Below are 23774 nucleotides of genomic sequence, written 5' to 3'. Positions count from 1 at the left end.
GGGAATACAGCCACACAGGACTTCAGTTTGATATCACAGGAATGAGTGGTAATCTTGGTGCCCGTGGGAAATGCTTCTCATCAAGGAAAGGAAAGCAAAAAGCATGTTGTCTGGAGACTTTCTAGTTGCAGTTGTGTAAATTTGTTTTGATTTGGAAGCAGTGATTTGGAATACACCCCAGACTGTAAATAGGCACCTGGTGTTGGCCATGGGAGGTATGATGCAGGGGACAAGCCTGCAGAGCAGCGTGTGGACAGGTATCAGGCCTTTGGAGAAGCCTGCAGCCACATAATAACCATTCGCTGCTGTCTGGTAGTCTGACATGCTCCTCAATCTGATTTTCTCTGCAGCTCCCTCCAGAGCCGTTTGGAGGAAGAAGTAGTAGTGAAGGCCTGGGGATGGCCAAGGAGGCTTGTGGGAGGCAGGAGCCAGTGGTCACGCTTTTGGGGAGTGAGTGTGGCAGCCCCAAGTCCAGTGCGGAGGACGCGAGGGGCTCCAGAGTGGGGTTTGTGCTCTCTCTGGACAGGATGAGGGCCAGGGGTGGGAGGTGTTGCCTGTGCAGAGGAAGGTAGAGGAAGGGGCTCTCTTGCAAGTGCAGAGAGCCAAGCTCAGGGATGATATCAAAGGAAAGCTCCTTGGCCATGCTGAACTAAAGTGAAGGGGCTGTAAATTCAGTGGGATGTAAGAAAGCAGGAGGGGCATCTTCAGAGTCAGAGCCAGAGTGGTGCTGTGTGAAAATCCCTTCAAAAAAGGACGCGGGTCCATCATGTCCTCCCCAAATGTCATGCATTAACCCCGTGCTTGGCTACACAAGGATGCAATGCTGCCTGGGTCCAGTCATTTGCACCTGTGCTGTGGCCTGATCTCCACACCGTGTGGCCACCTAGGACCAGACTGTGTTGGGGCTGGCTTTCCTGCACACCGCTGCACTTTAGGCACTAGAGAGTTGAAAGCTACTGTAGAGTTGAGAAGCATCGCCCTTCCTTCCCACTGTTTGAGTTACCTCTCTAGAGACAGGTAGCTTAATTCATAGTAAATTGGATACCTATTTGATGAATATATGTATATCCACCCAGGCTAGAAAATTAATATTACTAGAACATTGATTGCATCCTAGACTTAGTCTTTGCTGGATACACCAATCATGATTGTTATCAAATACGTATAACTGTTGCCTTGATCTGTTACCTATCTCTCAAAATGCATTTTAGACACCTATAAATAGTATGTTTTGCTTTCAGTTAGCCTACTAATTTTAGGGTCATATACGTATTCACAATATAATGAAATATGCTATATCGCTCTGCTGAATAGTCGCATATTTCAGTATAAATATATATATATATTTAGATATATTTTTTTTAACAATTTTTTTTCATATAGCGGCCACTTCAGAGGAGAAGGCAGTCCTACAGAATATAGGATATATCAAACATTGTTAGTTTGCCCTACAGGGCTGAGGCCTTCCCAAATCATGCAGAATAATAAATCTTCCAGGAATTACAGTTCCAGTACCCAGTTCTCAAAAGAAACTCTGCTTTCAAGAAGGGCTTTAGTTGTATTAAGAGAGGATTTGCACACAAGCTCTCCTTCTGTTTACTACTGCTCTTGTAAAGGAGCAACAGGACTCTCTCTGAACCATTCCTCAATGAGTCTACGCTACTAACCATGTACGTAAATGAACTTCTAGGCCATGTATGACGAAAGCACCTCATTTTTCCTGTCGCTCTGATATTGTATATCTTGCTTGTCTTAGCAGTCTTCTACCGGTGGCTCTCTGTAGTCATTTCCCCAAACTTTCTGCTGATACTTCCCTCACAAACATTACTTAAGCCTGAATTCTGCATAGTTTTACTTGACTTCAGTATAAGATCTGTGTTTACATTGAGAGGGATTCATCACATCTAAATTTTTCCATATAAAAGCCAAATGTGTTAATTACCTAGTCTAAGCTAGGCTTTCTCTACTGTTACTGGAGGGAATGGGCAGCTCTCAAGCATATCTTGTCTTAGGGCAGGACAAATTGTGCTCTGGAGACAGCTTTTCCTCCTCACTGGCTGATGAGAGAGCCCAGAGACTACTTCAGATTGATGCCTACTTTTCAGGTAGCTATGTTAAGGAGCAGTCCAATCATTTGTACCAGAATATAAAAGATTTGGGGCTTTCCACTTCTTTTGAAGCTTGAGGTTAACTACCGTCTTCGCCTGCTCATCTCTTTTTTTAGGCTTCTTTCTTCTCCTGAAGGCTCCTATGGAAACCTGACCAAATATACATTGTTTACAATAGATGTATCAAGGCCTCTTCTGTTATCCAAGTGAACTTTCTAGTGTGCACTAGGGACAGTCAACAGAATTATTTATAAATCACATCTGTAAATTATCCAGGGCTTTCCTCCACATTTCCATAAAATAAATGTTACTGGTTTTTAAAGATTGCCTAGTTGTTTTAGCTTCTGTTATCCAGTCCTTTGAGCTCGGTGTAATAAGCAATTTCTTCAAGCTGAGTTGCCTTTTATAGTAGAGTGGAACGAGATTTGTAAAAACTGCATTATGTTATCTCACAAAATGAAATTAATCATGATGAAGGCAAAGCTTTCAGTTGTGCTTTTGTTGTCATCTCTAATGTGAGAATGTTGCTGAATTATTGTTTATTTTGTAGCTAGCTAATGAAGGAGGAGAGGAGTTTTCATAATGTGCCATTTCAAAATTATAGTTCCAGGCTCTCTTATTCAGCTTTCAGTTACTTTATTCCTGGTAATTTTTTTATTTTTACAGAAAAATACACCAGTCAGTTCCTGAATAGAATCTTTGGTAGGCAGAATCTCACCATAAAGTGGAAATCTTGATTAGGAAATTGCTTTTTGGACAGACAAAATATATCAACCGTGTGTTAGACGGGTATCTTATAGGTAATCTACCAAGTTAGAATAAGAGAGAATGCCCAGGAAATAAATTGTTTTACTTGTGTTCCTCCAGCAAAATGAAGTAACCTGCCCAACACTTTACATAAGACATTGAAGCAAATATAAATGGGAATTTTAAAACTTTAATAGATGCATTTACTTAAGAAGGTAAAAAAGCCTAGAACTGTTGAGGTTAAAATACAGGCACTGAGGAGTAAACTATCAAGAAAACAAGAGAAGCTTGGTATTTTGTTCCAATATTTTGGTAAAAAAGCTTAGTGTCCGTTATGATAGATGGTTACAGTCTTCCTGGATGACAGGACCTTCTGAGGACCTTGCACACCCCTTACTTCTGTGGGAATTCCTTAGTGAAAGCCCTCACCAAAACTTCATCTTGTCACACCTTTCTTGCAGGCTGTGGCACAAATGTTACCTCCCACTGTTGCCCTTGGAGCATCAGCCTTCCCTGTGTTTCTTCTGGTCTGAGTGGGACTGTAGGACTGCTTTTGCCCTGTCAAAGATCCTCGAGTGTAAACTGAATTTCTCTTAATATGGGTCTGTGTGGGTTTAATATTAGTGTGTCTGCAGGCAGATGGGACAGGGAAGTCAGCGCTTAGAGGAAGCTCCTGATCATCACAGGCTTCCCTCATCTTCCCAGATTTCTTTCTCATTCTTACCATAATAAGGATAGGCCATCAAAATTAGGCTAGTTATGTATCTTCAAGAGTCGAACAAATGAAGGATGAGCTGTAAAGCAAATAGGAAGGCCCAAAGCATAGCACTTTCCTTTTTTACCCTTCTGTGGGTCAGTAGAAGAGTTGTGGGGGTGAGAGGCTACCTGAGGTATGCCCTGATTTTCTGCTGTTACCTCCTCAAACTCCCCTTCTCTTATTTCACAAATAGTCGTATTTGAAAAAAAAAAAAAATATAATGAAGCATTTAGTCCAAGAATAATCAAAATAAAAATAAGAATAATTACACAGACAACATAATTTTCCCATTAGGACCCACCACATGCATATGTATACATACATTGCATCACTGAAGATAATAGTTTGAGGAGATTATTGTTCTGAGAAAAATAATGTTAAGAAAATAGAATACACCGGGGCAAAAGCTTTCTTCTTTTCCTTTCTTCCTACTTTTTCCTCCCTTCTTCTGTTTTCTCCTTTTTTTTTTTTCTATTTTTCTTTGTCCCTCTGTGTAAGACTTCACTTGCAGCTTCCAAGAGTTTTACTAGAATTGCCACAAGGGCATGTACTCAGCCTGCAAAATTTTGAGGCTGTAGGCAGGTAAATCAGAATAGGAAAGCTTGTGGTTATCAGACTGAAGAGGGGGCAGAGGACTACCATGTAAAACATTATGCTTCATCTGCGTTCAGGAGCCAGATAAACAGTGTGGAAGTTTAATTCTTCTTGCACGCCTGAGGAAGCAAAATAAAACGGGCAGTGTTTCCTAAGCAGAGGTGACACTACAGGGCTTAGACTAATACTATTAAGGTCCAAATCAGAAAAGGTTGTGGCAGTCAGCAATATTACTGCATGACTCCCTCCGTCATGCAGCTGAGGATGCTAAGCCCAAAATTACCTGGTTTCATTAAACTGTAGGAATCTTACTGGATTTTAGGAAATGAAGGTACAATAGAGAAGAGGGGCCAGGAATATAAACCAAAAGTTTTACTTGTTTAAAATGCATATGTCAGATATGATTATGATATGTCCAGTCATCCAAATGGACTGCAGTGGACTGGTATGTGGCTGTGGCAACTCAGAGAAGAATAGCAATTTTTTCTGTGAGAATGATGCTGCTGGATATTACATTTACACAGTTCTAGGTGTATGTTTTGGTAACTCTGTGGGTGTGTGCAGACGCATAAATACTTCTTAAGTCTTAATGACTGTGGTTTTGGTTTCCTTCTTTAGAACACTTGTAAAAATTCCGCTTTAGCTACTCTTCTGAACAGAAATCATTCAAGAGCTTATGGCTAGCAGAGCATATTTATTTATTTTCCTATTCATGAAAACTTAAGCTTTAAATCTAGATGTTTCTCTATATATGTGTGTGTATATATGTATATGTACCAGTCAATGATACACTTTATTTGTTTATATGTTTCCTTCCCTGAAGTTTGTGACATGTCTTCTTTGGTTGAGCTGCATTAGAGGTACGGGTGTCGGTCTTTGATAAAAACTTTTAGAGTGCCTACACCTTACTAGAGCTCCTGGCCATTGTTACAGTATAAATGTGAAATAATAAGCACTTTGTAAACCATAAATTCCAGCAGTGAGAATGCTGCAATGCTTCTCTTTTCCTCCTTTTCTTCTTCCCCCTACTACCAGCTGTAATGTCAAGAGAGCTGGCATAGCAGAAAGCTGATAGATGACTGTAGCATGTATGAGTGGTAATAGTTTTGAGCTTTAAAGGTCTTTTTGTCTGTGTAACAAAACTAGTAAGAAACATCAGTATCCTCAAAAAGATTCACTCTGTGCAACTCAGTTGTGTTTTTCACATTTGTGTTATTTTTTTGACATTACCTGGCTGGATGCTTTTATGGTAGTTAAAGCATTTACTGACATGGAATTATACATGTTTTCTGTGCATTTATTGTTTGTATGTGTAAGCATCTTCCAGCTTCCATCTAGTGGACAACACAAGTTCACTCTCTTATTAGAGCTTGAGACTGGTAGCCTCAAAGACAGATTTGCAGAGGGCTTTTAAAAGAGAGATAGTCAGTTCATCTGCTCTTTTCCCTCTGCAGAGGAGTTTAAAGAGGGTTTGTCCCAGAGAATTTTGCTCTGGAGTCTTATATGTCCGACCCCAGTCACATTTGCCTGTCCCAGTGGGGCCTTTGAAGAAGAAAAGTAGAAGACCCATGGCTGTGGTGACTGGCCCACTCCTCCCTTAAGGTGAAACAAGAATTAGTGTCACCTCCTCAGCCCCGAAATCAAACTTGCCTTACTGGTTACTGAGGTTCATTCTCCCATTGGACCTGGAGGTCCTGGGTACAATAGTGTCACGGACACACAGCACTTTAAATTTGCATCAGTCAGACCTGCCTAGGTGCACGAGCCTAAAGGGAGGAGAGAGGGAGAGATGTACACCTTCTGTCTTCTGCTAGACTTTGCCTCGCTGAGCATCTGTGGCCTTGTGAAGGGGCTTCTGCTGCATGGACAGAAATAGATCAAATGCTGGATTCATAAGGGGGGTGTATGCATTTATTTCCCCCTTGGGTTAGCGGTCTGTACTCACTTCGGCTGTTAATGTACTGGCTATAACAACCAAGGTAAACATATGCACAAAAGAAGTACCACTGACAGACTTTTAATGCCCCATGACAAAACCTGTTTGCATTTGTTTTATTTCTTCAGCACGTCTGGAGGTCTATTAAAGACTTCAGTCCTATAGGTCTGAAGGAGCTGCCTTCATCAGCATTAAGTGCAAGATCCAATTTAGAATGACGTAATGCATTAACATGCTTTTGACTCGCATCAGTGGGAAGGATTTTCCACTTTACAAGATGTGCCCTGCCAGAAGCTTCTTGGAGATGCATTTACCTAATGAAATTTATTTAGTGTCTGGCCTGAGTTGCCTGATAGTCAAATGTTTCAGACAAAATCATGATAAGGTATTTTATGGCTTTCATTTATGATAGAATACACTAGTTTATTTGCTTTATGCAGTATTTCTTTAAGTATATGGGGAAAAGAAGTGAAAATAAATTCTGTCCAATGGTACTATTAAAAATTAGTGACATTGGAGCATGCTGAGTTTGTCACTCAAGTTTGCTTTTGAACTCGTGAGTGGAATCTGCGGATGAAACATGTCTGGGTTCAAAAAGTCTATATGGGAAAAAATGGAAACTGTAATGTCAACTAATTAATCTTATTAAAAACAAAACAAAATAAATTTATCTCAATTATACCCCACTTAGGAAAGATAGGAAAGATTGTCATGTGCTGAACTTTGCTGACAGTAGACTTTGACCCCTTTTGCTTTGCATTTGCTTACGCCATAAATATAAACAGGGGATCTGGCTGTTCTCAGAGAATGCGAAACAAATTCTTACACTTCTGCTGAATGACACTTGCTGGCTGCTTCTTTGTATGGTTTTTTCTCCAGCAGATATTTTTAGCTTCATGCAGAGAAGAAGCTGTTTACTTCCTAAGTAAGCAGCAAGGAGTACTATTTTTATGATTTAGAGTGAAAAATTGTGCCCATGGAAGTGAAGGGCGTAACTTCCACTAGTTTCGTTATGGAATGGAATTGACTGTCATGAAAAAAATGATTTTACTCTGCACTGGTGCCTTAGGCACTTGCAAAAGTTGATACAGATTTTAAAAAGCCTTACATAAATATTACCTGCACCTAAAAGGAAATTAGCTAATGAGTGCTCATTTTACATGTTAAGTAGCATAATATGTGAATAACTGTTTAGTAGTTGGAAGGAGGTGATACACTTAAGCCTTAAAAATACCATGAAGATCTAGAAAGCTGTTGCACTGCAAACAAATGCTTCAGGACAAACCAGAACTGTCTGTAAAAGTGAATACATGGTCTGTTGAACACAGTAGCCAGATTTTGCTTCCAGTTTTATCTCTTCCATCTCCTTGAATTAAGGAGGGAGTATGGACGTAACCAGAAGCAGCACCTTCTTGCAGCCCACTCACTGATGCTGCCTTGCACTTGCTTGCAGTTCCTGTCACGCAGTTCTTGAAGTGTGAGTAATGGCAGCTACCCTTATGTTTTTAGGCATCTCATTTTGTTGCCTTTGTTTTACCATTTGTCTCTCTTCTCTTCTGCTTGCTCCTTTCTGTTACATCTGTGAAGCCTGTGCACCAGGGGAACATATCTGCTCACTGTGCACCAAGGCTTTCTTCCTCCTTTTCCTCCTCCGCCAGCTTCTTATGTCCAAAGCCTACCTGAACTGGTTTCCTAACCTCCTGATGAACCTCTTGTTGAGTTTCCTCGTGGTGAGGCCAGTCCCACTCTCTTGGCCATTTAGATCAAGCTTAACATGGGTGTATCTATGGCTTGACACTTAACTGCTCATTTGCATCATTTGGTGGTGATGTACCAGTGAAGGATTATAAGACAGTATAGCCAATGGGGAGGAAAACCTCAAACATGTAAGTGCGGATAAAATGGAACTGGGTTATTAGTTGACTGATCCTTTTCCCTCCTTTTTCCGTGTGTCTCTGACATGCGGATACACTCCAAGGTGAGAAACATGTTAATTTTACCACTTCTATTTATCTTGTTTTGTTAATCTCTCAGCCTACCACCAGGTCTTTCTCTTTCTTGTTCCGAAGTGAGTTTGTCATGTTAACTAAATAGCGGCTTTCTTGACAAAGTGTATAGCATTAGCAGCTGCTAAGGCATGCTTTATTGATTGCTGTTGTTTTTTTACAAATTAAGTTTACTTCTGCTGCTCCTGGCATTTCGTTGTAACTTAGATGTTTCATTGATGAGGCAAGATTGAGGTTCATGAAAGCAAGTCTTACTATACAGTTACTGGCTACTTTCTACAAGTTTATTATTCCAGAGCTCCAATGGAGGGAAACCACTTTATCAGATGTATTGAAAAAAACAGAGGCAAAAGGTTAATTATGTTGAATTGCTTTTCCAAGGAGAATTTAACTTCAGTGGGGAGAGAGATGTTTCTGTCAATGTTGTGAGTATTGAGCTGAGGCAGAGTCTGGGCAACAGGGCAAGTTGACCAATGAGCGCACTAAAAAACCCAATGAGCATGGTCTTAGCTTGGAGATCATTAAGGGAATTGAGAAATCATTAAATCCAGAAATGGGACCTAATGGAAGTCAATGAGAGAACAACTATGGATATTTAATCATCAGCACTGCATCATGTTCTCATCTCTTCAGAAATAAATAATGAGGCACTTGAATTTCTCTTTGAACAACAATAAATGTAGAATGTGAAAATAGCATGGGGAAAAATAATCCTTTGGGCCATCTTCTACAAGCCTTAATTAATTATCAGAGTTACTTGTAAAACAAGCTTATGCAGAACTATGGCACCATAAAATGTCTGTTTAATAGTTAGCCCCAAACCACATCTAGATTACCTTGAAACTCTGAGAGATCATTACTCAGAATTATTGAAAAATTGCCAGTGTAATTTCATTCTGCTGAAGAACACAGGACGAATTCTGCATGAAGACGGCTATGCTCCAGAAATCCTGGTAAGTGATTTTTGGTTTGAACAATGCCTTATACTGCTGCTGTAACAAATTCATTAACCTTCAGATATTTGTACATAGGAATAGGCATGTTATTGCTGCACTTCTGACTGGTAACTTCTGATTACATATTTGAAAGAAAAAGCAAAATCAACAGGTCTGCTACAGGGAGGAGTGTTGGAAAGGAGAGGTGGGAGGTGAACTATGGAGCTGCAGCTTCTTCAGCCAGTTTATCCCATCCGGATCCTCCTTGCACAGGCAGATTCTCAGCCTGGGCAGGAGAGCTGGGGGCAGTGGGGAGCCGTGGAGGTGTGAGAGTAGTTACATCATGTAGCCTTCTGCATCCAGCTTGGGTGGGGAACTGGGCTCCCTTAATTCTCTCTATTGCCAACAGGAAAAGAGGCCAGCTTCAGCAACAGGTGACTCAAGTTGCCCACGTTATGCTTATTTTGGAACATCGTGTCTGTCTTGACAGCTACCTTGGACTAATCTTTTATTAGGGATCTGAGATGGCTGCACAAGCATGGAAGAAATTTGAGTTTTGAGGAGTAGCATCCACTCAGCTCTTCAAAACATATCTGTCTCTCATAGCGCTCTCAGGTGAAAGCTTTGCGTGTTGAATGGTCTGTGGTGGGTTTTTTTGTCCATTTTTAAAATCTTCGAACCTCCAAAATGTCTTTTGGGCTAGATTGTTCATATTTCTTCCTTGGCTTTATGGCAGTTCATATGATTTGATTCTTCTATGCATCTCTGCAGAAGGGTGGCTGTAGATACAACCAGGCTTTTAGAAAGGTACAGAGCTGTAGTTCTTTCCTAGGGAAATTTGAATTTAGATGGTTATCTACAAGAGGTGGACAGAAGAGCCATGGCATCTTCAAACACTGACAGAAGACTGTGATGGCCACTTTTTCTGATCAATATGATTGTAATTAAGATCCAAGACAACATAATTTTTAGAGAACTCTTTGTAGCTGTAATTCCTTGCCTCTTCTTCTCTGACCTTAGGTAAAGAAAAAGGAAGCTGGGAACTGATCGAGGCTGAGAGGCCAGCAAGTTGCCAGGTGGTTTCTGCCTCAATCAGCCACATTTGATCCCACACTCCCATTTCTTTGGGTGAAGCAGATGGCAGAGTTCCTATTGAGTTAATAGGGTCCAGGATTTTAGTAGAATTGCTCACATTTTACGCTGGAGTGAGGCATCTGGGACTCTCCCCTGTAACACTGTTGGGGACTGAGGCTTTCCTGAGCTCCACAACTGGAAGAGAAATATTTTCCTAAAGCATCTCTGAAGGAGTAGTGTCTGGCTAGTGCTTTACCGCTAGCTATTCAGCTCCACTCAATTACTTCTCATTTCTGTTAACTTTTAACTTGTGCTTTCTGTTTTCTGTCTTACACAGGGGTCAATTTTTCCACCAAGGCCATAATGCAGTATGGCTGGGAAGTGGGGGAGTAGCAATCTGATCAGGTTGAAAGTAATAATCTATTAGTTTCTCCAAAGCTTTTTACTTTCAAGAGAGTGGTGCACATTGTGGTGCGAGTGTTTTGTATACTTTGACATTCAACAGAAAATAATAGTCTTTATAAACATGAGACAACCTTGCTATTATGAATAGAATTCTGCTCCCGTCTCAAGTAGCAACTTCTTAAGCTTTATATTTGTGTATTTGGGCTCTGCTTTTCTCACATGTATTGTGTTCTTTGGAGTCAGACGAAGACATGAAAACATGGGTGGTCTTCATCTGCTTTGCAGTTATGGCTGGCTTTGCTAATAGATGGGAAACAACTGTCTTCAAGGGGAGTGGGCAAAAATAATTTGACACTTGGTCCTGGGTTGTCATTAAGAAAGAGCTGAGCTTTTCTTAGCATTCCTGAAGCTGTCCCGTGGCCCTGCATCAGATGGTGCTCCCAAAAATGGTCCCCCATCTGGCTTTGCTATATCAGCAAGTCAGAGCACAGTGCTCAGTCCTGCAGGCATATGCTAGCCCTGATATAAACTGAAATATATGCGTATTTGATGGCTTATTCATTGTTCATTAATATCAGGCATGTTGCCAACAGTTCAATAAATGCTTGATTAAACAAAGAGTTTTTAAAGGAAAATAAAGCCTTTTAATAGTATCACTGTGTATTTTTAATATTTTTATGTAGAAGGCTTATGTTCCATTAGCACAAGAAACTGCTTTTAAGTGTTCCCTTGTCCCTGTGAGGAGATAAATTATTGCTATTTCCTGGTCAGATAACAGTTATCTTGCCTATAATGCAGGTGCCCAAAAAATACGGTTGCTTTTCTCTTGCACAAGAGCCACAGATCACCCAAGACGGGTGTTTTGATGGGGCTCCCTGAGGGAAGAATTGTTGTCAGTACGGTTCCAGGAAGCAATAAGCACCTTCATGAAAATAACTCAAGTCCCCATCCTTAATCCCTGCCTATCCTTTTTTATCTGATGGACTCAGCGAGGGCTGGAAGATCACAGTGTGGCTGAAAACAAAAGGGAGTTAACAAGATGTGACCAGTCAATGGATAAAACAATAGGTGAAACCCTCCACGTTGTCTAGTGCCCAGGTGTCCTTCCCATGCACAGGTAGCCATGTGGATCATGGTGAGTTTGCTCTGCTGCTTAACGCTCGGAGGGCTGCCACGAGCAGGCGGCTCGTGCCCATCACAGTGCAGCTGCGCCTTCCACAGCCTCAGCGAAGGGACGAAAGCCAGGTACGCCTATACTTTCCCCAGGGGGGTTGCTGCTCTTTCCCTGGGTGTCTGGGGTTTTATTTCTTCTCCTCTGTAAAGATGCTCAGAGGGGAAAACATTGCATCCAGGCTTTGTGTCCATTATTTTTCCAGTCGCTTTGTGCTCTAGCTTTATTTGCAGAGGATTAGCTTCTGAAAACACAGTAAGCTGATTTCAGAGAAAGCGTTTGTGCATCTCCTCTATGAGAACAGAAGTGACATAATTACTGCTGCTGCAATGGTAAAAAGGGAATAAAATTTAAACAATGTTTTCTTTCTTTTACTTTCATGCTGAAAATGCTAGTTTTAAAAGGCTTTATTCTGCTCTGCTGGTTTGTTTCTAAAGTGCAACTAGATTTCGGTTATGTTGTGGTATCAAAAACTGCAATTCCATTTACTTAAACAAATCCTTCAGTTGTAGATTTTAGGCAAAGCGATAGACTCTAGATGAGAATGAACAACAACAACAAAATAATAATAATAAAATAATTCTCAGACTGGAAACTTTCAGTTAAAAAAGAAGACAAGACCAGAAGGACATCCATTTTTGAATGCAACACCATTGCACAGACATTTCTCTGGAGGACTGTAATAAAAAAGTCCTTCTGAAGGGTAATCACAAACAAATGATCTGACTTAATGAAAGACAGGCTACAATTTTATAAGGTGTTGGTCACAGTAGAGGAGGTTTTGTGACAGAGATACAGTATTTGCAAAATCCTTTGGAAGAAATTTTTTCTAAATAAGACCACAGCACTGAAATGAAAGGCTGTCCCCTGTATTTTGGATCCTCATGAAATAGATCTACTTTCTTCTCTTTTTCATGGTGCTATAGATTTAATATCAAAAACTTTCCCAGTAAGAAGTGTGGTAGAGACACAAGTAGTCTGCAGTTGTTAAAAGGGAGTGCAATAGCAGGACAGCCAATTCTTGCTCCATAAATGTCACAGTTCCCAGGGGAATTTCCGCTCAGTGACTGGAAAAAGCTGTGGTGTGTTTTGGTAAGATACATAGTAAAGCAAACATCCATTAGTCCCTTAAGGAGTACAATGTCACCTTTTTTTCTGCATTGTGATTCATATTTCTCACTAGTAGGAGGAGATGATCAGATAGATTAAATGTTTAGTGCTCACTGACACAGTTTAGAGACACTGTGAGAAGCACACTGTTTTACTGCCGTAGTGTCTCTGTTATCAAACATTTTGTGTCATGCCTACACACAAAAAAAAATGTTTTATTGAAAGAGGATTTCTGGATTTTTCTTATTTGATAGATTTTTCTCTTCCTCAAAATCTCAACTTTCAGCTGAGGGTGGGCAGGATTTAATGCCACAATAAAAATGCTGGATGACAGTAATGTCCTATGCTTTAATTATAAATTACCAATTTAACTGTGAGCTCAAATAACATTTAACTCTGGAAAACTTGCATGAGCAGTTCAGTGATGTTATTTATTTTTGTTGATAGTAAGGGAATAACTCTTTCAGCCAAAACCAATCTGGTTTTGGCAGCTTTGTAATATTCTGTTTATCACCCAGGCAGTGTGATAATAAACTTGACTGATCTCATTACATTTCTTGTGGTATCCTGTTTAGCATGTGGAGTGGGACATGCCTATCTAACCTTTTGCAAGGTGGCTTTGTATTTTCTTAAGAACTTGCCTTTCTCTCCTTGCTGACATGCAAATTAAAGTGCAGTCTGAGACCTATTTTCTCTCCATTCTTCATGGCTATCTACAATCCCACATCTTGGCAAAGTCAGTCACAATTTTTTGTATGAAGAATGTGAAAATGCAGCACAGGATTTTCATTATTTGATCTCTAGAGATTAGAAATGGGAAGGAACAATTCAGTCACATGAATCTGCCTTGCTTTTAGTATATCATTTCCCAAGGAGTTAATTTTCTGCACTTTCACTCTCATAACTGTACATGCCTGCGATGCAGTGACTGCTACCATCTGTACTCACCTTCCAGACTGTTTCATAGTAAAGCAGAGCTTGCTGTAGTGTATTTCCAGTGACTTGTTAGCTGACTTTCTTATCCTCATTTCACAAACCAAAGATCCTGTGCTATATTTAATCTATATTACTTCCTGCCATCCCACAAATCAGTAAGGCTTGTTTTCATATGTCTTTTGTTGTTCAGTTTGTAGATCCTTTTGTTTTAACATGCGCTAGAATCCTCTGTTGTGTCCTCACTGCTGTCTATCATAACTACTCTAAAGAAAATTGAGAGAAAAATAATGCAGGAGCACAATATGGGCTAGACTCAGACTCACACCACTCCAGGAGAGGCGTAACACTGCAATCTCTGCAGTCAAAAGGTACATATGAATTACTGCAAGTTGATGTACTTATGGTGATGATGTGGAGATCAGCAGCAAGTAAGGAATGACAAGAAGAAATCTTGTGAAAAAAGAAAAACACATAAAAATCTTACATTAAAATAAAATCTCAAAACCTTTTCAAGACACAAGGAAGTCACATCTGTGTTTGTGTTTTCCCCACCAGGACAGTACTGTGTAATGACCCAGAGATGACCATCACTCCTGTAAACATCCCTGTAGATACGTCCAAGCTTCGTATAGAAAAGACAGCCGTCCGCAGGGTGCCAGGAGAGGCTTTCCATGGGCTCCACAACCTGGAGTACCTCTGGATGCCCTATAACTCTCTGGCCAGCCTCAGTGGGATCACCTTCAAGGGCCTTCGTCGCTTGCAGGAGCTGAGGCTGGATGGGAATGACTTAATATCATTTCCCTGGGAAACCCTGGCTGACATGCCACAGCTAAGGCTTCTGGATTTACACAACAACGAACTTACCTCAATCCCTCCAGATGCTGCTCGTTATGTCAAGAATATCACATACCTGGACCTCTCTAGCAACAAGCTGATGACTCTTCCTCAGGCTCTTATTGCCACCTGGGCCAACCTCCAGGCTGTTCCTTACTTCCCTAACGATAACTCCAAGATCATCCTAGGTAAGAGAAGTGCCTGTCATTTTACAGGGGGCACAAATGTCAAGAGCTGCACATCTTATTGCAGCATGTTCACCCGCTGTGGTTACCAGAGCAAGTACACAGTTGTGTACAATTTAATACCCCATATAAAGTGTGCAAATTAATTTACATATTAACAAACTCACCTCAGGCTCCCCACACCTGGCTTATTACACCGTAAACTTCATAACTTGCTTGAGTCTTTGTAACACAAACCCAGTGACTCTTGCTCAAGCCCTTTTTATTCATGACACTGCCATTTTTGACAGAAATACAAATATGATTAGAGCTCCACATCAGTCATGTGCTCTTTTCTAATAACAGTTAGTATGGAATCAATCCATTTCAAGCAGCATTAAATAAAAAGATGGATATTTCTTATGTCCAAATTAAAGAGCAAAAAAGCCATCACTGAGCATAAAATCTGGGTCAGGACTGCCAGTTTGTCTCTTTCCACAGCCTTGTTTATCTGTTCATACAGAATTAAACCCTGAAGCCACCAAGGTAGTACTGCCTTCAAGGGCAGCTAGAGAGTTAGAAGAATCCACTTTTTGGTGACAATTCTGGGCTCCTCAGAAGTATGGCTTGGGGGCAGTTGTCCATTTTTGTGTCAGAGGGCATATTACAGATGACTGTCTTGAATCCTCTCGGTTGCAGTATCTCCAGGTAAGGTTTCAAGCATATTTACTAGTTCAGGGGATTGCTACTCAGACTTTTAAACATCGTGCACTGGTTCAAATCCACGGTAGGTTGATGATGGTTGAGAGATGTTGCCGTCTGCCATCTTCACTTGCTATGAGCTGACCCAGCTCCACTGACTGTGTTTGATCTGTGGAGCATGTGCATCTGCGTGTACTGCCCCTACAGCCATGGATGAGTTCACGCACTTGCTGATAATCTCACCAGAGACATTGCAATTTTTCTCTCACTTTGGGAAGCACCCACTGCTCTTTGTTCTCTGGATAAATTTAAGGGGGGTAAAGTTTTTAAAACCAGATTGCAGTGGAAAGAGACACAAGACTTAAAAAAGATTCAAATTGCTACCTACAGAGCTTTCAGTGTCCTTAGCAGATGTTGTTTAAGGTTTCATTAGTATCAGGAGAGCAGCAGGTGCTTCATCTTGTTTTGCCAGATGCAGTAGGAAGTTTTTTAAGCCAATACTGGCTGTTTGGGATTGCCAATTTAATTTGTGGCATTACAAGACACTGCTTAGGTCTTAATCTTTATTTATTTTTTAGAGTCAAGTTACATGTAAAAATATTATACCATACAATATAATTTAGGAGAGTATTTTGTTGAGATGAACAGATCATGCCTTGATGCTTGTGGCCAACCTGAGTGTTTACGTAGCCAGCTGCGCACAGGTTGCTTGTGCCAGGATCCTAAAAAATTCATGTAGGCAAATGAGTGTAATGCTAAGATTAATATGGTAATGTATAGACACTCCGGCTCCTGGGTCCTATCCTGCTGACACCCATAGGGACCAGGTATATGAAACGCATGTCCCTCGCAGGAGCAGCGTGGGAGTACACAGCTGCACGCTCCTGTTTCACTCTGCTCGTGATTGTTTCTCATGGAGGCATAAAAAAATCCATGAATAACAGTCAGCCCAGTAGCTTCCTTTGCCTACAGTACATCATTGTGACTCCTCTTCAGAGCCCTTGCTTGCAGACTACTTCAAGAAGTAAATCCAGTGGTAGCTTGCTGGCTGATAGTCTGTGCCGAGGCTGCAAGCTTTTGCACATGGGGATTGCCCACAGGACTGTGCCGTGCAGGGCAGCAAAGGGCTCACTGGGGGTTTGCGGGGTGCTGCAGCATCAACTGGGGCTCGGGCACCTGCCAGGGAATATGGAATAAATTGCTGTCATCTAGTGCATGAAGTCAAAAGTAAGCTGATAGCAAAAATACCATAAAACAACAAATCCAAGCTGAACTTTCATTCTTCATTTAGTCCCCTTAACTTTAATCTACTAATTCATAAGAAATGCCCTCCCGCCAAGGCCCATGACTTTCAGATACCCTTCCAAGCCCAGGGAAGCTGGTATGCAATGCTCTCAGGAGAGATTTTTTCAGCAGAACCTTTAAACAGTTTATTTGAGACCTCAGGGGCTTTTGGTCCACCCTGTGTTTCTGTTGACCCTAGCAAATTCAAAGACCCCCTTGATGCTCATCAAGCCTTGTGGTGCACCCTCTGTGCTTGTGTCAAAACTTGGTTCTTGCTGGAAAGCCGCTGTTTGCATGACTACTGCTGCAGTGCATCAGGGGCCAGTAACAGTGGGCACTGTAGGGTGGGCAGCTGTCATCTCCTCCTGCCAGGAATCACGGGAATGTAAGTACTCTTTACTTGCAGGCAGTTGCCAGCCCCAAGCCATGCCCTTGGGCTGCCTGTGGAAAAGAAGAGGTGAAGCCCCCTTGGAGGGAGAAGAGCTCACTCCTGTGTCAGGCAGGAGGCCTGGGACACCACGCTCCTGGCTTAGGCTTCAGATGCGTGCCTGGGGTTAGATGGTATAAATATCCCTAGTGCCAATTCTGCTAGCTAATAGTTGTTTAAGACCATAAACTGTCCATAGGATGGGTGAATGCGAATATTTGTGAGTAGGATGGCACAGATTTAATCGGAATGTAGCAACTTCTGTTCATAAATATGCATTGCTTTAGTTCCAATTCTACTTTTTCAGTACCATCTTCACAGGTCTATTTTTAATAGAGTGATGTCTCATTTTTTCAGAATTTGAGTTCAATAGGTGCATGCTGGGATAGCAGAAAAAAGAGAAACATTCTGGGGCTCTAAAACAGGAGTGTGTTCTTCAATATACCCCTTTCTATGTGTATATTCTTAATATAGTTATTGTATATTTATGTTCTTTTATATACCATGACATGTATGTTCTTCAATTTAATCCTTAAAGCAGTTCTTTCATCTTATCAAGTATAAATAAGCATTTCAGGAAAAACAACTGCTTACTAAAATAATGAAAATAATTTAGAGTAACAGGGCTGGAAGAGAACTTTTTGCAGTCAAGTAGGATCACCTACACCTGTTGCAGGCCTGACAGTTGGCATGACAATCTGGCTAATATTTAAATAATCTCCAGTGAGAAGCATTCCCTGGCCTAAGGAAGAGACTCCACAGTTTCTTCATACCAAAAAAATCCACGCCCTAAAACAAACCATCTCTCCCCCATGGCTACTTGTTTTTTCCATATAACAACTGCTTGTTTCTATTTTTTTACGTGCATAAATAGCAATGTTTTCATGATAGGAATAATCCTGCTTTGAACTTAAAGAATGTGATCTCAGCTCCAGATTTTGAGATACTTTAGCAAGCCATATTTATTCCCTTCTACTAACTGGCAACTGTGGGATCCATCAAGCTCAGTCAACAGCAGCAGCGGGCTGCTGGAACACACCCCCCACTGCCACATACCCTGCATATGCACAGGCAGTCCTTGCAGGGCAGATTAGGAGCCTATCACAGTTTGTCCTGCGGAAAAATAGAAACGAAAGTGTCAGAAACAAAAGGTGCCACTGAAGTGACTTAGTGCTCTGATTTATTTTGACAGGCTTGCAAGACAATCCTTGGGTATGTGACTGCAGTCTGTATGAAATGGTCCATTTCCTAAATTTCCAGTCTCCTAACATAGCATTCATTGAGCCCAGACTGAAATGCTTCACCCCTCGGAGCCTTGCAGGAGTCTTCTTCAGCCAAGTTGAGCTAAGGAAGTGTCAAAGCCCAGTTGTACATACATCTGTAGCCAAAGTAAAGACCATCCTGGGCAGCACTGTGCTACTGCGATGCGGGACAACGGGAGTGCCCATTCCTGAGCTCAGCTGGAGAAGAGCTGATGGTGCTCAACTAAACGGCACAGGTGGGTTTGGATCAAGCTCTTCTCATATGAATAAAATGAGTGAGGGAGACCTGCACCTATATTTTCTACAGACTGTTCAGGAAACGGAAACTTCTATGACAATAGATCCTTCCCACTGATAAAAGACCCTCTCAAAAAAGTAGTGCAAAATTAAGTTTTACTATAATTCACAACAGTATTGTGTGTAATTCACTATTGCATTGTGATTTTCTATAGACTATAAAATTATTTACATGTTGATGTAAATATCATCAGATAAATGTATACTATCTTGTGTAAAAAGTTAGTTTTGCTTTGTTTCGTAACAATTGTGGTGGTGAGACAAGTCAAGGAGTTTTCTGCAAATCTGTTGGAGCTGAAGAAATAAAATGCATCCAGCTGTAGAAAGAGGCTGTTTCAAGTTAGTTATTTAGTTATTCAGTCCCTGAAAAGGCTTCCCACTGCATTATTTTATGGGTCTTTGAGACTAATGATGAGCTACTGTTAATCTGCAGAAAGATGTCTGATGTGAATTCAACTGGAATTCAAATAGGCTGTAACAAAGAAAGAAAAGGTTGCAACCATGCAACATTAGCGATATATTAAAAGAGAAAAAACCCACTAAACTGCTGAAGGATACAATACTTCAGTGACAATGCTTCCAAGAAATGGTTCATTTTTGACAGATTGACAAGGTCTCTTGGGAAAATACTCTGCGAGAGAAACACTGACCAGGTCCCTCTTCTGTTCTCACCTCTCTTGTGGTGGAAGCCTTCAAACAGCCACTGTTTCGGTGACCAATCATGTTTTCATTTCCATTCACAAGAATGGTTAGACTTAAAATTGCAGTGTTGGTCCTTTAATATGTGGGGAATTTAGGGAAGAAACCTTTGCTGCACTCAGGGTAATCCTTCTTAGCTTTTTGCCATAGCGGTTTTAGGTCAGGACCTAAGCCTTCATCCCTCTGACCTCCCCTGAATGCTACTGCCTCCCAGGCCTGCCCTGACTTTCATAGAGGGTCTAAACTCAGAGGATAAATTACCAAGTATGGGGTCTGATCTTCAAAGGGTTACAGGGCTCCTCAGCACACAAACAGGGGAGAGAGCATTTTTCTTTCATAGCAGTAGAACCACTTGTAATAAATATCTTTTTTTGGGATCTGCACAAGTCGTTGCTCTGTTGTGCATGATGTGCAGGATGTAGCAGAGCTGCTCCTTATAATGATAATGTCTATCCATCATGCTGCAAACATCCTTCCTACACTTGAAAGAGAGCCACAACAAAAAAATAAAACAGTGAATGTTTTCCTGAAAGTGTATGTTGAGTTTACTTTGAGCTGCAACTGAGAATGATGTATTTTGTGCCCCGTTAAATCAGTCTTTAGCATCTTTCAATGAAAAGTTGGCTGAAAATATACATTATTTCTCAACAATGGCAGCTTCTGTGCCAATGATACAATATGACTGAAATGTTGGTGTTCTGAATAGAAATGAGCAAGAAACAGCCCACAGTCTGTATGTACAGGGAAGTGCCACAGGAAGATGGGTAGCTTTATGCTTTTTAATATACTCATTCAAGCAAATAATTACACTGAAAAAGTAACTTCTGCTGCCATTGGAACATGCCTCGCTGCCAAGGCTGGATCCCGACCCTACGAGGGCTTGGGAGAAGTTTGCATCGTGTCTTACCTTTGCCTTTCAGACATCTCTCTGTTTTAACTTTCAATGGGAAAGGGCAGAGATAGTACGTGCTCATCCTAAGGCGGCTGGTTAAATAATGAAGAAGATGCTTTACCCTTCTGCATGATCCCAGCTCTTTTCTTCTGCACAGATAGAAAAAGGCAAAAAAAGCTAGTTTATCTTCCTGGTAAACCAAGTGAGAAAATCAACACTCAGCTGTGTTGCTCAGTGGTAAGTGATCAGACTTCCCTGTGTTTGGCTCAATGTAAAAACCTGCACTAATTTAGGAGTAAAAAGGATATTATTTTGCAGCTATTTAGGAGTAAAAGGGATATATCTATTCAGCTATTATACTCCATAACTATGGAGTCTATTTCTCCATATACTTTAGATTAGTCCATATATGTTTTTTTAGAAGAAAAATCTCCACTGTTTGTATTTTCTGTGACTCAGAAGACTGCATCTAATGTTCAAATAGCTTGTGCTACTGTCTTTCCACTCTTTTACATATTGTACCTACATAAGAGCTTTTAAGCTTTTTTTTTTTTAATGGAAGAACCTTTCCTGTTAGGTTTTTTTTTTTTTTCAAATTGTACATTGGTTTGGGGGAAATGGCATCAAATGCTTCATATATATTTGGTCTGAAGCAGTGTAAATCCCAACATAACCTAATTTTAGTGTTAATATCCTTTTCTTGGATTTACTTCAATTTTGTAATGTTCTCGGTGGCAAAAAGAAATGATGATTCTACTGTACTGAGCAGACATTTGGCTGAGTCATGAGTCGTAATGTTTTACAAAACATGTTATTAATTCTATTGATTATTGCCTATTTATTTTACATTTTTCCTTCCTTGCAGTTCACCAAGAGATTTCCAGTGATGGGATGAGCTGGTCTATTCTGGGCCTGCCTGTAGTCTCTTATCTTGATTCTGGAGAGTACATCTGTAAAGCAAAGAATTTTTTGGGGGCAACAGAGGCATTCATATCTCTCATCATCACAGATTCAGAAAGCACAGATGACCCCAACTCTAATGCAAAAGGCACATGGAGTGGTAAGGCGAGTGGGATGGAAGCAGCTGCCTACAATGACAAGCTAGTGGCAAGGTATGTTATCACCACATCCACTGTGCCTACCCTGGGGGCTGGAGTGGGCACCGGAGAGGGCCTCCTCCTCCCAGATGTTGCACAAGATGGCAACCCCAGAAACCTGCTGGTGAGCCCACCTACTGGTCAGCAGGAGCCAGAGCGAATGGTGAGATCTGTCAGGGTGATAGGAGACACTGACCAGAGTATCACCCTGGCTTGGAAGGCACCTCTGGCAAAGAACACAACAGTCTTCAGTGTCCTCTATGCAGTCTTTGGAGAGAGAGACATGCGGCGGATCAATGTGGAGCCAGGGAAGACCAAAATCACCATTCATGGGCTGCTGCCAAAGACCAAATACATTGTGTGTGTCTGCGTGAAAGGACTGATCCCCAGGAAGGAGCAATGCATCATATTTTCCACAGATGAAGTTGCTAGCGCAGGAGGGACCCAGAAGCTCATCAATGTGGTTGTCATCAGCGTGGCCTGTGTCATTGCTGTTCCTCTGACGCTGGTGGTCTGCTGTGGAGCACTGAAAAGGCGCTGTAAAAAATGCTTTGTGCGGAAACCCAAGGAAATTCAGGAGTCCTATGTCACCTTTGAAAGCCTGTCTCCTGGGGCCAAGGCAAAAGGTGTAGAGGGAGAATACTTGACGAGACATACTCCTGATGAGTCAAACAGGCTGCTGTCTGCCCGATCCAGTGTGGACTCAGAAGCAATACCAAAGATAGAGGGGCAACCTAATGAATACTTTTGCTGATAGTAACTAGACATTGTTGGCTCACTAAGTGGAGAGCACGTGGCTATATTTATGCCTCTGCTCCAGCACTGCAAGCCACCCTGTCAATGCTTCTGTCTCCAACAGGTTGTGGAGGAGGATGCAAGAGGGTAGATGGTGCCCAGGCTTTACACAAACATGTTGCTCGTCTCACTTGGGGTTTGCTGGTTTTTACCCAGTCAAAAGCTTCTGTGATAACGGCCTCGTTCTCCTGGACCACTTTATTTTTGTAAAATGAACCATCCACACTGAGTGTGAGGACATTAAGCAACATTTCTGAGAGTGCTCTGCTTGGCGATGTTTAGTACCTGCTCTGCAATATGCTAAGTATTTTATCCTCAGCTCTTTTGATGTTCTTTTGGTTGACAAACAAGGGAGTGTTTAGTAATTTTAATATAAATATCTATGAAGGTGGAGGCTAAAAGTCTCACCTTTTACGTCCCCATGTTTGCATGAAACATGCAGCTTGATGCTTAACAGATCACTAAACACAGATGTACAGCAACCTTTTCTAGTATGTCCAACATAGGAACAGCTCTATGCTGTGAATTCAGAGAAACATGCAAAGGAGATAGAAATCAAGAGACAAAACCCAATCCACTCCTAGGAATAATAATAGAGAGCATTTTGTGATTGCATTTTAGCCCTAAACACTATTCTTAAGATTTTCTTGAACAACGGTATCGCACAGGTCTTTCAATATCATTCCTATCTGGCAGTTTCTAGCTATTTTGTAATTAGTAGATTATGTTTTATATCAGCTATACTAGTTAAAATCATACAATAGCCTACTCTGAAAACTGTGTGTGGTGTTTTAATGCTTTGTAATCATACTGAAAAACCTACGTTAGACAGTTCTGCAAGAATCTCCCAGACCAGCCCTGTCATTGCTGCTGCTGGCTCTCCTGACAAAACTGGTGGTGAAGACCAGAGGGCTCAGCCAGGCACTTGTGGTTTGGTCATAAAAATACCTTGCTCCATGCAGAGCAGGGGAATGTGATGTGGTGGTCGACTACTGGCTAGGCACACATCTGCCATACTTCTACCATGGCATCAGTGGTGGCAGAGGCTCAGTGTGAACTTTTGGGTTTCAAACATTTTGCAAGTTCAAGAATCCTGAAAAAACCTGTCTAATATTCATCTAAATGTACTTTCATAGCCAGGGTGAGTTAATCAGTTATTTAAGTCTTTCAGCTCCACTAGAATTTGGATCTGAGTGCTTATCACAAAGCACTGCCCAGCGGTATAATTTTCCACTCTAGTCCCTCAGGTAGTAATACTGTATATAAAGTTTTTCTCTTTGTAACAAATATTCTTCAATTATATATGTTCTGCCAAATGTTGAATAGGAGGGATCCAGCCAAGTTGAAATGATAACTGATAAAGCTTGCTGAAGTGTTTTGAAATGCGCATTTGTAAATTTGTTGGAAAGATCTTCGCTCACATTCTGTGAGTGTACAGTGTGGGTTAACAAAATTAATGTGTTGGAATGTAGCCCTATATGGATTTTGCAAGTCCTCCTTGTACAGAAGAGTTTCAGTTATGTCAGACTGCTTGGCCTGATG

General features: G+C 41.2%; 1 protein-coding gene across 1 annotated transcript; it reads left to right on the top strand.

Annotated features, from left to right (window-relative positions):
• The first annotated feature begins 11685 nt into the window (after positions 1-11685).
• LRIT1 (leucine rich repeat, Ig-like and transmembrane domains 1) lies at positions 11686-22191 on the top strand. Its single transcript, XM_009952175.2, has 4 exons — positions 11686-11807; positions 14335-14801; positions 18383-18688; positions 21206-22191. Exons 1-4 carry the CDS (start codon positions 11686-11688, stop codon positions 22189-22191), a joined length of 1881 nt encoding a protein of 626 aa, XP_009950477.1.
• Positions 22192-23774: the final 1583 nt, after the last annotated feature.

This window comes from Leptosomus discolor, chromosome 6, assembly GCF_034619465.1.
Source record: "Leptosomus discolor isolate bLepDis1 chromosome 6, bLepDis1.hap2, whole genome shotgun sequence".
Lineage (NCBI taxonomy): Eukaryota > Metazoa > Chordata > Aves > Leptosomiformes > Leptosomidae > Leptosomus > Leptosomus discolor.
This window is presented reverse-complemented; position numbering and strand designations above follow the sequence as displayed.

Bases quoted from the DNA above. Each gene is read 5' to 3' on its own strand.
- LRIT1 (XM_009952175.2), top strand. From the start codon at position 11,686: ATGTGGATCATGGTGAGTTTGCTCTGCTGCTTAACGCTCGGAGGGCTG. The intron at 14,802-18,382 runs GTAAGAGAAGTG...TTATTTTGACAG, and splicing joins TAACTCCAAGATCATCCTAG to GCTTGCAAGACAATCCTTGG. The intron at 18,689-21,205 runs GTGGGTTTGGAT...CCTTCCTTGCAG, and splicing joins TGCTCAACTAAACGGCACAG to TTCACCAAGAGATTTCCAGT.